A 15,832-nucleotide genomic window follows, 5' to 3' on the forward strand; every position below is an offset into this window, starting at 1 on the left:
AGCCTGGCCATAATATTCCTTTCTTTTAATTTCCTTGTCAAGTTTTTGAGTTGGGAAGTATTCCTTCTTTTTTTCATTCTCTGGAAGAATTTATGTAAGGGTGGTCTTGTCTCTTCCTTAAATGTTTGAAGGAAATCATCAGTGAATTGGCTGAACCTGGAGGTTTTATGTGTGGGATACAACACACAAAACAGCTATATGACTAATAGCTATGTGGCTGCTCAGATTTTCTCCTATTTCTTGTATAAGTTTTGGTTTATTGTGTTTTACAGTGAATTTGTCCATTTTGTCTATATTTCCAAATTAATTGACATGAAGTTGCTCATATATTCTCTTTTTATCATCTTAACGAATATAGGGTCTGAAATGATATTCCCTTGCCTTTCTTGGCATTGATAACTGTGCCTTCCTTTTTTCATTTTTATTCAGCCTTTCAAGGGACTTGTAAATTTTATTAGTTTATTCAAAGAACCAATTACGTCTTTGTTAAATCTCTTTATTATACATTTATTTTCTATTATATTAATGTCTTCTCTTTATCATTTTCTTCTTCCTACTTTCTTTGAACTCAGCATGTTATTCTTTCTTTTTCCAACTGTTTGTTATGGTATTTAGATCATTGCTTTTCAGTCTTCTTTTCTAATATGGATTTAAGGCTATAATTTTCTTTCTGAGCATGACTTTATTTAGCTGCATCTCAAATATTTTGATATATCTATTTTCACTGTCATCCAGCTAAAAATATTTTCTAATTTTTATTGTGTTTTTTTTCTTTGACTCAAGACTTATTTAGAAGTACAATGCTTAATTTCCAAATATATGGGAATTTTCTAGTTTTTGCTGTTACTGTTCCTGATGTGATTTTTAGTTTAATTCCACTATGGTGAAAGAACATTGTAGGATTTTCAGTCTTTGAAATGTGTCTTTCTTTTTTCTTTTTAAAGTATAGTTGATTTACAATACTGTGATAGTTTTCAGGTGTACAGCAAAGTGATTTGGTTATATATGTATATATCTATATATTTTTTTCCTATTCTTTTCCATTATAGTTTATTACAAGATATTGAATATAGTTCCCTGGGCTATACAGTAAATCTTGTTGTTTACCTATTTTATATATAGTAGTGTGCCTCTGTTAATCCCATATTCCCATTTCCCTTCCCCCACCTTCCCCCTCTGGTAACCGTTAAGTTTGTTTTCTATGTCTGTGAGTCTGTTTCTGTTTTGTAAATATGTTCATTTGTACTATTTTTTAGATTCCACATATAAGTGATATTTTATAATATTTGTCTTTTTCTGCCTGACTTACTTCACTCAGTATGATAACTTCTAGGTCCATCCATGTTGCTGGACATTATTTCATTCTCTTTAATGGCTGAGTAATATTCCATTGTGTATATATACCACATCTTGTTTATCCATTCATCTGTTGATGGACACTTAGGTTGCTTTCATGTCTTGGCTATTATTATAAATAGTGCTGCTATGAACATTGAGGTGCATGTATCTTTTAGAACTAAACTTTTCATCTTTTCCAGATGTATGCCCAGGAGTGGGATTGCTGGATCATACAGTAACTCTATTTTTAGTTTTTTAAGGAACCTCCATACTGGTCTCCATAGTGGCTGTACCAATTTGCACTCTTACCAACAGTGTAGGAGGGTTCTCTTTTCTCCACACCCTCTCCAGCATTTATTATTTGTAGACTTTTTGATGATGGCCATTCTGACCAGAGGGAGGTGATACCTCATTGTACTTTTGATTTGCATTTCTCTAATAATTAGTGATGTTCATCTTTTCATGTGCCTGTTGGCCATTGATATGTGTTTTAAATGGGTTCACAGACCACCCCAAGGTCAGTTTTGATAAGAACGTCTTTAATAAGAACGTCTCTGTTGTCCTTTCTGTACGCGTCTATTAGGTCAGGCTCGTTACACGAGTCATTCCCATGTCCTATGTTGTTGCTAATATTGTGTGCTTGTTCTATGAGTATCAGAAAGTCGAGTCAGTCTCCCATTGTGATCATGGATTTCTCTGTCTCTCCTTCGGGTTCTGTCAATTTTTGCTTCATATTATTGAAACTATATTAGTGGGCATATATAAACTTACAACTATTTTTTTCTGATATAAGTACAGCTGAACCAGCTTTCTTTTGGTTGGAGGGCATGTTATCTTGCAGTGGTTTTGTTTTTTTTTAATTTATTTTATTTATTCATTTATTTTTGTCTGTGTTGGGTCTTCATTGTCACACACAGGCTTTCTCTAGTTGCAACCAGTGGGGGCTACTCTTCGTTGCAGTGTGCGGGCTTCTCATTGCAGTGGCTTCTCTTGTTGCAGAGCATGGGCTCTAGGCGCACGGGCTTTGGTAGTTGTGGCACATGGGCTCAGTAGTTGTGGTTCGTGGGCTCTAGAGCACAGGCTTAGTAGTTGTGGTGCACGGGCTCAGTAGTTGTGGCTCGCAGGCTCTAGACCACAGGCTCAGTAGTCGTGGCGCACAGGCTTAGTTGCTCTGCAGCATATGGGATCTTCCTGGAACAGGGCTCGAACCCGTGTCCCCTGCATTGGCAGGTGGATTCTTAACCACTGCACCACCAGGGAAGCCCCTAGGCAGTGTTTCTAACATGTAATCTGTTCTGCCAGTCTTTGTTTCTCAATTGGAGTATCTTTCTCATTTACATATAATTGCTGATACATTTAGGTATAAATTGCTCCTTTTAGTGTTGTTTTCTATTTGTCCTATTTTTTCTGTACTTCTTTTTCTCTCTTTTTTTGCCTTTTTTGGGCTTAAGTATTTTTTGTTATTTCATTTCCCCCTCTTGTTAGTTACCTTGTTAGTTATATATTCTTTCACTATTCTTTTAGAAACTATTCTAGAGACTACTACAAACATCCTTCACTTATAAAAATGTAATACAAAGTCGTACTTTTACCCCTTCTCAGACTATATAACACTTTAACTCCATTTATCTCCCGCTCCTGCCTTCTGTACTATTGTTTTCATTTACTTTTAATTCTGCATATATTTTGAACTACACAAAGCATTATGAGATGGTTTTGTACAGTCAAGATTCGTTTTAACTTTGCTTATAAGATCCCTTCCATTGCTCTTTATTCCTTCCTGCATATCCGTGCTTCCACATGGAGTTGTTTTTCTTCTGTCTTAGCATTTCTTTTAGTGCAGGTATTCAATTGACAAATTATCTCAGTTTTTGTTCATCCAAAACATTTTTTATTCTGCCTTTATTTTTGAGGAATATTTGTGCTGGACATAGAATTCTAGTTTGCCACATTTGAGTGGTTTTTTGTTTGTTTGTTTTTTTAGTATCTTTATAATTTCATTCCGTTTTTTTCTGTTTTCCATTATTTTTGTCAAGAAGTCACTGTTATTTATATTGTTGCTTTTTTGGAGGCAATCAATCATTTATTCTAGCTGTTTTATAGATTTTCTCTGTTGTTGGTTTTCAGCAGTTTTATATTATGCTTAGATGTGGTTTTCTTTGGATCTGTCTTGCTTGTGGTTTGTACTGTTCCCTTTATCTGTGGTTTTATGTCTTTCATCATCTTTGGAAACTCCTTGGTCATTATCTCTTTAAGTACTGCTTCTCTCTCCTGTCTCCTCTGCTTCTGGGACTGAGGTTACACCTACATTAGAACTTATCACCATATTCCCTGTGTCTCTTATTCTCTTTTCTGTATTATCCATCTTTTTTCTCTACATGCCTCAAGCTGGACATTTTATCTAATCTTCAATTACTTTGTCTACCTTCCACCCAATAGCCTTTTCTACAGGCATGACTAATAGGCTGTTAAAGTTAAACCCTATTTGAGTAAACTTTTGAGTTCTTAATTTTATTTACAGTATTTTTCAGTTGTACAACCTGCCATTTAATTAATTTCTGTAGTTTTCAATTATTTACTTAAATTCTCAGCTCATCATCTAATCTCTGAAACATGTTAATCACAGCCACCCTAATGTCTATAACTGATCACTGCAATACCTATGTCTCCCATAGATCTGTTTCTATTGTTTCTCTCTTGGTTTTTAGTCATTTGATCTTGTTTCCTGGGATGCCAGGTGATTTTGGATCAAATAGCGTGAATGAAAATGAGAGGTTACAACTATGAATAGTGTTATCTTCCTCAAAAGATGGTATAGTCTTGCTTCTGGCAGACAGTCAGACTGAGGGCAGATTGCCTTAGTCCAATCATGGGTTGATCCATTGGGAAGATGAGCTTCAGTCTTTGTGAAAGCTAGTAAATTTCAAGATCACATTTTCCCCTAGAGTACCAAGGATCCTCTTTCTTTTTTTTTTAAAGATTTATTTATTTATTTTTAATTTTTATTTTTGGCTGCGTCAGGTCTTCATTGTGGCACATGGGATCTTCATTGCGGTGCACGGGCTTCTCTCTAGTTGTGGCATGTGGGTTTTCTTTTCTGTAGTTGCAGCATGCAGGCTCTCTAGGTGAGGTGCACGAGCTCAGTAGTTGTGGCGTGTGGGCTTAGTTGTCCCAAGGCCTGTGGGATCTTAGTTCCCTGACCAGGGATCAAACCCTCATCCCCTGCATTGTAAGATGGATTCTTTACCACTGGACCACCAGGGAAGTCCTGGATCCTTTTTTTTGATAAGCCCTGAACCTCAAGTTGTTCTCTAGTCCCATAGACTTCAGGAAGCTAAAATCAGCCTTTCAACTATCACTTCAAAATCAGCAAATTCCTCAAGGGAGAGTGTGGCCCCAAACATGAGGCTTACATTTCTACATGTTCCTTTCTCTGAAGCCATAGCCTTTCAAGTTCTTACTGCCTTGGGCTTGTTTCTTACTGTTCTCTCATGCCTTCAAACAGATGCTTTTTAATATTTTCTCCAGCAATTATAATTGCTCTACATGGAAATTCATCTACAACATGCTAGTCTGCCACTACCAAAAGTAGACAACTCTCCAGATTGTTTAAAAGTTATATATTTAAAACTTGTTCTTATGCTTTTTGCCCTTAAGTATCATACCTATTTATTTCTTAGCTCATTCACTCACTAAATACTTATTGAATATTTTCTGTGTTCCAATCACTGTCTTAGGTGCTAGGGTAAATACTCACGTTCTTTTGTTCGTCCTTTGATTACTTAAAATGATCAATATTTACATCTTCTTTCTAATAAAACACATAATTTAGCATGTCCTTATGTCCCTTTAATATCCCCTTTCCACGCCACTCCTATGTTAACGTTGTCTAGAGTTTCTGTCTTGCAGTTACAGATTTCTCTGTTTCATTTGATCTGAGCTTTTTTTTTTTTTTTTTTTTTTGCGGTACGTGGGCCTCTCACTGTTGTGGCCTCTCCCGTTGCGGAGCACGGGCTCCAGATGCGCAGGCTCAGCGGCCATGGCTCACGGGCCCAGCCACTCTGCGGCATGTGGGATCTTCCCAGACCGGGGCACAAACCCGTGTCCCTGCATCAGCAGGCGGACTCTCAACTACTGCGCCACCAGGGAAGCCCTGATCTGAGCTTTTTTGAGAAAAAGAAAAGCCAACAATGAATCTGCCAAAATACTGTATTCCCCTTACCTCCCAGATCTCTTATAGCAACTCCTGAAGTTGTTTATTTTATTATGGAATACTCCTTCTGAAGTTTTCTCTGAGGAACTTTGCATGGCAAACTTTCCCACCCATCAGGTGTTTATCAAGTTCAGTTTCCTGAAGAAGTTCTTTCTGGAGCCTCTGCCCTGTTCCATCTGGACTGATTGCCCTCTAGGCCTGGCGTGTACCGTCAGCCTGTGCTTCCTCTCACCATCCTCCGGGGCCCCTCTGCTCCTCTGCTGTACTGGACTCCCTTTCTTGGGTTACTCCGTTGTCTTGGTGGAGCATATCCTTATTTGGCTCAGAATAAGGATATGGTACGTGGAAGGTTAATTTTTAGAGAAATGGTACGTGGAAGGTTAATTTTTAGAGAACTTACCTGTCTGAAAATGTCTCACATTTGGTTGATAATTTGGCTGGGGATAGAAATCTATGTTGGAGATGGTTTTCCTTCCGATTTCTGAAGGCAGTGTTCCATTATAATATTTAGTGGGGTTTTTTTTCTTCATTTGCTAGAAGTTTTTCTTAACAGGTCTTTTCCAAGGTCTATCTCTTGCAAAAAGAGAAGTTACCATGTACAGCTCTCTGCTAACTAATGTGTAAGTTTTAATGATATAAATGATTTTCTAGGAAAATATAAATTACCTACAAGGATCCGAGAAAAGGCAGAAAGCCCAAAAGACCAATAACCTTTTCAGAGGAAACAGAAAAAGAAGGAAGAACTGAAGTTCCACAAACATCAAAAGAAAAAAGCATCCAGGCCAAACAGTGCCTTCAGACCTGCAAAGGATGGATGATTCCTGCGGTTTAAGCTGGTCCTCAGGCCCAGAACATGGGACAGCCCCACCCTTCTCTCTTTGGCTGGTCAGGGGAGTTGTTTCAGGAAGGCAGGGTGGCCGCCTGTAGGAAAGCGGGTTGGCAGAGTCAAAGGCAAGCCCACGACAGGGTCTTCCGGCTCCTTTCTGTCCACTGCATCGCCGCCCAGTTCACAACCGCAACCGTAACAGCAAGGCTGCCTCTGGAAACCAGCCTGTTACTCCTGTTTTCTCCAGTCGCCGGCACAGGAACTGGGTGCTGCTCTCACCCCAGGGACAGAATTCACAGAGAGCCGCTGCCTGCGGTTGTGAGGGCTGCACGTTCTCTCTTGACAGTGTTTGCCCGGCCCTTTCTAGCTTTGGGATAATCCCCTTTCACCGAGGAAACAAAAGCAATAAGGAGCCCGTGTCCCTGGGCTCTCCCGTGTCTGCGGCCTCTGGGTGGTGGAGGGGGGCCATGTCTGTGCTGGGTCGGCCTTGACCAAACAGCCTGGCTGGTGGGGGGTGGGGGGCAGGGAGCTGGGGGAGCGGGGACACTGCCTCGGTGGTACTGAAGCAGTCAGGCTCTTCCGTAGGCTTGGGGGCCACCTGCAGCTGCCGCTGCCCTGTCACACATCTCGGGCCACTGCTCCCAGGAGACAACCAGGTGGGACCTTAGAAGGGGACACCTGGGAGCCCATTCCTTCCAAGCCGGTCTGCTCTCCCCCTGTGCCTGGGCTGTTGACCACCTCTGCTGGCCATGCCGTGGGGTGCACACTGGAGGCCTGTCCTAGCAGCCCTGATGCAGGCAGTGAGGCGCTTTGGCCTCCTTTTCCCTGTGGGATTCTGACTTACCTGCCCTGGTCCCTGAGGGGCCCCTTGTGAGCTTCTCGTGCTCGCGGGTGCAAAGCCGGCCCCTCTGCACTCCCTGCCCCCTCTCTACCCGGCACTCGCAGGCCTGACTGCAGTGTCTCCCCTGCTTCTCAGCTGCCCAGGGGCGGCCTCTGGCATAGCTGCAAGGTGAAGCATAGGTTTGACAAAGATTTAGATAGAATTTTCCTTACATAATTTTTGTACAGATCTCATTTCATTTTTCTATTTCTCACTAACGAACTGGAATCCAGGCTTGGCCTCGTTGAATTGGGGAACCTCTGACCTCTCACGCACCCTGGCCTCTGCACCACCCACTGTGACTGCATCCAGCTGTCGTTCATGGGCCAAGGCCACGTATGGGGGGCACTTCGTTCCTCACCCCACATCCAAGTCACTGTGTCCACTCAGCTTTGTCTTCTTTTGCCAGATTCCATTCCTGTCCATTCTTTATCTGTCTCGGCCTCTGTCTCTCTTGTACACACGCTTCTGTGCTTTTGATTCTTATTCCTTTGTTTTTTTGTTTTTGGTTTTCAAAACCTGGATCTCATTGTGTAAGCATTTTAAGTATTTTAAGGTTCCTATGCTGTGGTAATCTGAATAATGGCCCCCCAAAGATATCTGCATCCTAAACCCTGGAACCTGTGAAGGTTGCCTTATATGGGAAAAGAGCTTTGCAGCGTGATTAAGTTAATGATCCTGAGATGAGAAGGTTATCCTGGTTATCGGAGTGGGCTCTAAATGCCGTCACAGGGCCCGTGTAAGAGCCGGATGAGAGGGACTCGACACAGAGGAGAGGAGGCCCCGCGACCACAGGAGGGAGACTGGAGGGATGTGACCAAAGGCTGGAAGAAGCAAGGGATAGATTCTTCCCCGAGGGCATCCAGCAGGAGCAGGCCCTGCCGACTCCTTGATTTTGGCCCGGCGGTACTGACTTCAGACTTCTGACCCCCAGAACGGTGAGGGAATAAATATCCCTTGTTTTAAGCCGCCAAATTTGTGGCAGTGCATTACAGCAGCCACAGGAAACTAATACATATGCCAACCTCTCAACGATTCTTTCAAGCTCCAGGTGTATGGAATATCTGCTCTGTATCTGCTTATTAGTGGCCACTGCAGCAGGTAAATGCAATTAATGAAAAGTTTATACTTTGCTCCTGGTATGCAGTCCCACGAGAATACAGGCTTCTTTCCCTGTCATTGTGTCTGAGGACAATACAAGGAGCCAGAGAAACGTGCACTTCACAAAGGCCCCCAAACTCTCCCTAAACCTGGAGCTGGTAACGGGAGACACAGTGTGCAGTTCAGTGGGTCAGAACATAGACTAAAAGCCAGGAGATCAGGACTCACCAGATAAACATTTGAATGGCTGTTTTAGTACGAGACAGTTAGATTTCAGGGCAAGGACTATTGCCAGGGACAGAGAGGGACACTTCATAAAAGGGCCAGTTCATCAAGAAAACATAGCACTTCTATATAGGGTGCATCTAATAGGACGGATTCAGAATACATGAAGCAAACCTGATGGAGCTGAGATGAAACATGCTCAGATCCACAAGTCCAGTTGGAGATTTCAGCACCACTTGCTTAATAATAACAAGTACAAGGAAGGTCAGAAAGGTATGGAAGACCTGAATAACATTATCAACAATTGCAGAATATACTGCATTTTACATGCACAATAAAGCATTCATCAAGATAGACCGCATGCTTGGCCATAAGACGAGTGTCAATAAGTTTAAAAGGACTGAAATCGTAGAGGCTATGTTCTCTAATACAGTGAAATTAAATATGGAATCAAGAACAAAAATATGTATAGAAAATCCCCACATATTTGAAATAAAGATGACATTTCTAAATAACCCATAGGTCAAAGCAAAAAGTCAGAAGGGAAATTAGAAAATATTTTGAGCTAAATGAAAATGAAAACACATGTCAGAAATTTTGGGGGGCAGCTATAGAAGCACTTAGGAATTTATGACATTACATGTCTTAAGCGTCCACCTTAAGAAGCTAGAAAAATAAGAGGAATTTAAATCCTAAGTAAGTAGAAGGAAGCTAGGAGGAGTGGAAACCAATTCAATAGAAACAGAAAAACAGTTGAGAAAATCAAGGATTTTCCCACAGAAGCAGGATTTTCGAAAAGATGAATAAAATCGGTAAACCCCTGGAGAGACTGATCAAGAAAAAGAGAGAAAACCCACAAATTACTATCAGGAGTAAAAAGGGTACATCAGGGGACTTCCCTGGCGGTCCAGTGGTTGCGACTCCGTGCTTCTGCTGCAGGGGGCGCGGGTTTGATCCCCAGTCGGGGAACTAGGATCCCGCAAGCTGTGCAGCGTGGCCAAAAAAAAAAAAAAAAAAAAAGTACATCAGCATTATCTTTACAGATACTAAAAGAATAATGGGGAGATGTAATGAGCACGAAGACACACACACACAACAGATACGTTGATTAACTGTGTGGATGACGATGATTCACTGTTCAGTGCATGGAGGTGGATCATCACAGGGTCTCCGTCCTCATCGTCCTCACGCTGAGTGATGGGCGGGGGGCGGGAGGCAGGAGAGGCAGGTACACCTACTGTAACATCACGGAGACATGTCGTAATCTCTGCCCGACTTTCCTGCTTTTTCATTTCTCTAAAGATATTTCTATACGGCACCAATCCTTCTTCCAGCATTTGCTTCAGTTTCATAGAGGAGTTCACGTCCCAAAAGAAGTCGAAAGCAGTCTGGACTATCAGAGCCCTTCTGCCAGGTCATCTAACGTCAGTTTGTTCCTGGCGCTGCTTCTTCTATGTCCTCCTCTTTGGCTGGCGCCGGTGGGGAAGCTCTCATCTTCATGGAGTTGTCTTCTGTTCACTTCTCTGGTGTGGTGTCTGTCAGCTCTTGAATTTCTCCAAGACCCGTATGTTGAAACCCTTCACCCCCTACCTTTTTTTGCCCAGCTCACAATTTCTTTCATGATTTCCTTGGCGGACTCCATCGTAAATCCTGTGAAGTCATACACAACACCTAGTCACAGTTTTCTCCAGCAGGATTTTATTGTTTGGGGCTTGATGGCTTTCACAGCTTTTCTGTAATGATGATGGCATTTCAATGGTGTAACCCTTCCAGGCTGTCATGATGTTGTCTCTATCAGGGTTCCCTTCCATAGCATTGACGATCCTTTCCGTAGAGCACCGTGTATAATGAGCCTCAAAGGTCCTTATGGCCCCTGATCTAGAAGCTAAATAGAGACGTTGTGTCTGGGGGCAAGTAGGCCACTTTGACACCTTCGGGGCTGCACCCATGGAGTTCTGGGTGGCCAGGAGGGCATTGCCCAGTATCAAAAGAACTTTAAAGGCAGTCCCTTCTTGGCAAGATACTTCCTAACTTCAGGGACAAAGCATTGATGGAACCAATCCAGAAAAAGGGCTCTCACTGTCCAGGCCTTGTTGTCCAATCAAAAGCCTGACAGCTGCTGTTCATCGTCTCCCTTTAAGGCTCGGGGGTCAGCAGATTGATAGGTGGAGGGCGGTCCTGACCACAAGCCTGACTGCACTGGTACCAAACAGGAGTCAGCCCTTCCCTTCCTGCCTTAAATCCTGCTGTTCACTTCTTCCTTACCGGTGAGTGCCCTTTGTGGCACCTTTTTCCAGAATAAGGCACTTTCATCCGCGTTACAAACCTGTTCAGGCAGATATCCTTTCTCCCCAGTGATTTTCTTAGCAGCGTCTAGGACCTCGTCTGCTGGCCCTTAGTCAGCAGAAGCTGCTTCTCCTGTTATCTTCACGTGTTTAAAGCCAATCCTTTTACTAAAATTATTAAACCATGCTTTGCTGGCATTAAATTCTCCAGCTTTAGATCCTTCACCTTCCTTCTGCTTTAAGTTGTCATGTAACGACTTCACTTTTTCTCGAATCATATTAGAGTCTATAGCAATCCTGCACCCACATAAAAGGTGCATTTTCAATACAAGATAAAGAGGTATTTTGCAAAAAATCCAAGGTTTTTGTGCCTGCTGGCATAGCTGCAGCGACTACTTCACGAATTTCCTTTTCTTTTCTTACAATGGTCCTTACACTGAATTCAGTTATCTTGAAATGGCAGCAGCCACAGCTGCAGACCTCGATCTACTGTACATATCATGCAATTCAACTTTTTCTCATAACGTCACAACTTTTCTCTGCTTCTTGGGAGCACTTCCAGGAGCACTAGTGGCACTTCGTATGGGCTCCACGGTGTTACTGAAGGTTTACGATATTGCACTAAACATGATGAAAAATGTGTGAGGACCATGAGAGATCACTTCTTACTGCCATTCCCGATTTACTGGAGAGACAAACTCCCCACATGGAAATGACCAGCGTCACGGGGCATTTTAAGTGGACACTTGAAACACTTGAGCTCAGCACAGTAGCAACAGGAGGAGACTAGGAAATCGTTAACGGCAGCACAGGGTACACTGCAGTTCATTCATACGGGGATGATTTCGTACTGCAGCTTCACTTTGTCAACGGCATCGTGTACGTTCTGTGTTTGTGTGCTTAAGTTTTGATAAATTTTAACATTTTATAATAGATTTGCGTCCATTTTATGGTAGTAAATGATAAACTAAATTATTATCTACATGTATTTTATGCATTCATGACACACCTAACCTTTTCTTAATATTTTTCAATATTCAGGCTACAAAGTTCATCTCCGAGTTTTTTCAAATTGTTGCAAATCTCCAAAAAAATTTTCAATCTATTTATTGAAAAAAATATACATGTAGGTGGACCCACAGAGTTGAAACCTGTGTTCTTTGAGGATCAACTATACTTTCAGAACAATGTTAAATAGTGGAGGTAGTGGGCATCCTTGCCGTGGAGCTTCCCATGATAAGAAGCTAGCTTTAGGAGTGAGGTGTATTGCTTTGTGAGTTTAAGGAAGTATCCAGCTATTCCTGTTTTCTCAAGAGTTTTTACTAGGAGTAGGATTGGATTGGATTGGAGTTGGATTTTGTCACGGGGTTTTTTCCAGCAACAATGTAGATGATCATGTCGTTTTCTCCTTAGTCGTATTCATGTGGTGAATTATATTAATGGACTTCCTAACACTGAACCAGCCTTGCTTTCCTGGTATAAACTCTGCTTGGCTGTGAGGTGCTATTTTCTTAATGTGGAGTTGGACTCTGTTTGCAAATATTCTATTTAAGATTATTACATCAATCAATATTCATAAATTTTATATTTTGAATAAATTTTAAGATTTTTAAAGAAAAAATCAACATTCATAGGCAGTATAAGTCTATAATTTTCCTTTTTTATGCTATCTTTATCATGTTTTGGTATAACTGTTATACTTAATAAAATTAATTTGGAAGGTTTTGTTCATTTTCTACACTCTGCAACAATTTGCACAGCATGGGGACTCTCTGGTCTCTAAAGGTTTGATAGAATTCTCCTTTGAAACCATCTGAGCCTGGTGTTTTTGTGGGATAGTTCCTTAATAATTTTCTCTATTTCTTCTATAGACATTGGTCTGTTTAACTTTCATCTCTACTGGAGTCACTTTTTTTTTTTTTTTTTGCGCTATGTGGGCTTCTCACTGTTGTGGCCTCTCCCGTCGCGGAGCACAGGCTCCGGACGCGCAGGCCCAGCGGCCATGGCTCACGGGCCCAGCCGCTCCGCGGCATGTGGGATCCTCCCAGACCGGGGCACGAACCCGTGTCCCCTGCATCGGCAGGCGGACTCCCAACCACCGCGCCACCAGGGAAGCCCTGGAGTCACTTTTTATAACTGTGTTTTCTTAAGAAATTGTCCGTCTCACCTGGGTTTTAAAATGTACTTGCATAGCATTGTGCAAAATAATTTTTAAGGTTTTTTTTTTAACTTCCTACATATCTGCTGCTACTTTCCCCCGTTGTTTCTTATTTTGTATATCTGTGTTTGCCCTTTTGATTAAACTAGCTAATGGTTTATTTATTTTCTGTAAGAACCAGGATTTTTATTTACTAATGATCTGTTTTGCTGTTCTCTACTTAATTTCTTTTCCTCATTAATTTCTGCTCCCATCTTTTTTCTAGCTTTATTATTTCACTCCTTGTGTATTCTTTTGATTTTCTTGTTTTTTTCCCTTGTGTTTATTTAATTCATATACTTTTATTCTGTCATTTTTATTAACATAGGCATTTAGGGTTATGAAATTTCCTCACTGTTTTAATGTAATCCATTGGTTCTGACATAGGGTGTTTTCATTAGAAACTATGTGATTTCTGTTTATATTTCTCTTCAATCAAAAGTTGACTGATAGAAGTGTTTTCTGATTTATTTCTAGCTAGATGGGCTTTGGGGATTTTGTTTTTGTCTTTGATTTCTAGTTTTCTTATACTGTCATCAGAGTGTTATTGTAATATTCCTACAATGTGCGGCCTTTTGAGGTTTTTTGTGTGCCCTGGTGCATGATGTGTTATTGTGCGTGTGCCCCATGTGCTCAAGGAGAAAACATGTTCTCTGTTATTGGAACATGATGTCCGATGTATGTCCCTAGCATCTATTCATTCTGTCACACTTTGGTTCTGGGAAGAAGCAAGTCCCAGGAGAGTTAACGCTGCTCCCTCAGACAACTTTCCAGCCCCGGATAGAGCTAAGGGGGTCCCTCGTGTGGTTTGGTTGAGGGGCACCTGCTCCAAAATGCCTCCCTTGTCCCCTCCCTGCAGTGTCGCCAGACCCATTTGTTTGGGCCAAGCCCTCATCTGCCATCACTGCAGGTGGCCCTGAGCAGGTCATGGGGAAGCTAGTCTTAGGTAAGCTTTTCAGCAATGTCTTTCCTGAGCAGGTTTGGAGCGCCTGTGGGATTTCCAAAATAAAGGGAGTTCAGTGAGGACCAAGGGTGGCTGGTGACATAGGGGTTGACACACATTTGTTCTGGGCTTGGGTGCATTTTGGTGTTTTGCTTCTTATCTAAATACAGCTGTTGACAATACCAAGTTCAAGGGTGGGATTTTAAAACGTGGGCAAAATAGCTTAACACAGAAGGAAAAGGACAAAAAGAAATGCATCAGTACTTTAAAATCAGGTGGTAAAATGAATGCACTCTAGGACACCAATGAAAATGGTGAAGCAGGCAGCTCTGAGGGCCTCTCCACCAACAGAAGCATCTACAAATCAGGCAAAAACTGTTAGAACCAACTTGGCAGAACGCTGAAAACCAGTCAGCAGTTTACAGCAACCAAGCGAGTTCTGAATCAAGAAAAAAGCAGCTGAAAACAGTTAGGAGGGCTCTGTGGTGTTTTCATTCGGCCCACACCCCTCCCCCGACTCAGCAGCCTCCTGCCCAGAGTGGGACCCTGTCCCTGCTTCCAGGCACAGACCTTATTCGCAAAGAATAGTGTTTGTCTGTTCTGACTCGTCTGGGGGCTGACACGGGCATTGTTTCCCCATCTCGGAACTGTCTCCAGTCAGAAAAGTGGCCGCGTTGCTGGAAAACATCCTAAGGTCAACCACAAGAGACCTCAGTCGAGGCAAATAACGGAGCCTGAAAGCTTGGGAGGAAAAGCTGGGGAGAGAGGGTCTTTGGGAAATAGGGCATTCAAAGCCCCGTGCATACCGGGAAATCTAGAAGCCACGTGCAGGCCCGGGGCAGCCCATACACCCCAAATCCCTGCACAGATCCTAAGCTTCACCCCATGGCCACGAGTGGAGGCCAGCCCTGCAGGAGGGCCCAGCACAGGGCTGCCCACAGAGGTTGGACAGGCTCCTTTTTCTTCCTTTTCTCTCTCTCTGTCTCTGCTGATCTGACGTGCTCACTCCATCAGGGAGACTTGGGGTGTGCGCACGGCTAGGCGAGGATGGCCTAGCAAGGAGGAGGGGCCCTGGGTGCCCACCGGCCCCTGTGCTTCTCAGGCTCAGCTTTAATCTTTGGAGAGCGGCACGATTGCACGCTGCCGGGTGTGGAGTTGGTTCTTATTCTGTCTGAACGCCAGGACAGGGCCCTTCCTTCTGTAGGAGGCAAGGCACAGGCTGCTCATCCAATCCTGCAGGAGGCCCAGAAGCAGCCCCTACTGCAGCACCCACAGGCGGGCCCCAGGCCCCAGGCCTCCTCCTGTCTGCCTGGCACTCCGGTGGTGGAGCCACTTTTGGGGTTTGGGGTGTGGATACCCCAGAACCTGGCTGGCATCTGTTCGGAGGGGCCAGGCTGACACAGATGCTTTAGATGCTGACTGTCTCCCCTACCGTACTACAGGCCTGACCTTGAAGTGGTTCTTGGGGTGTGAGGGGATGTGTGTGGTTTGGACCCTTGAGGACCTCCTCAGACAGGTGCCAACGTGCCTGACAACGTGCCATCTTTCCATGTAGGAAGGACATTTCCCCAGAGCGTGTGACGCACGCAGACAGGGAACAGACCAAGAAGGTGGTGTACTCGGTGGTCTATGGAGCAGGTAGGCTGTGGGTGGGCCTGAGGCCTTGGTGTCTACCTGTAGGCCAGACGGAGGTGCTCTAGTTGTGCACCTGCATTGAAATGTGGCTGTGACTTACAGAAATCACTCTCAGCCCATGGAACTCATCCTGTGCATCCCTGTGTGCCGCTGTTTACACACATGTTGATGGTATTTGTGATGCACCAG

At 43.1% G+C, this 15,832-nt stretch overlaps 1 protein-coding gene across 1 annotated transcript in view; it reads left to right on the top strand.

The window, feature by feature from the left end:
• POLN (DNA polymerase nu) overlaps positions 1-15,832 on the top strand; it is a 173,444-nt gene that overhangs the window by 135,001 nt on the left and 22,611 nt on the right. Inside the window, exon 20 of the mRNA XM_060148878.1 lies at positions 15,564-15,646. Coding sequence (XP_060004861.1) covers positions 15,564-15,646 — 83 coding nt within the window. The remainder of the gene's footprint in view (positions 1-15,563; positions 15,647-15,832) is intronic.

Source organism: Lagenorhynchus albirostris, chromosome 4 (genome assembly GCF_949774975.1).
Source record: "Lagenorhynchus albirostris chromosome 4, mLagAlb1.1, whole genome shotgun sequence".
NCBI classification, from domain to species: Eukaryota; Metazoa; Chordata; class Mammalia; order Artiodactyla; family Delphinidae; genus Lagenorhynchus; species Lagenorhynchus albirostris.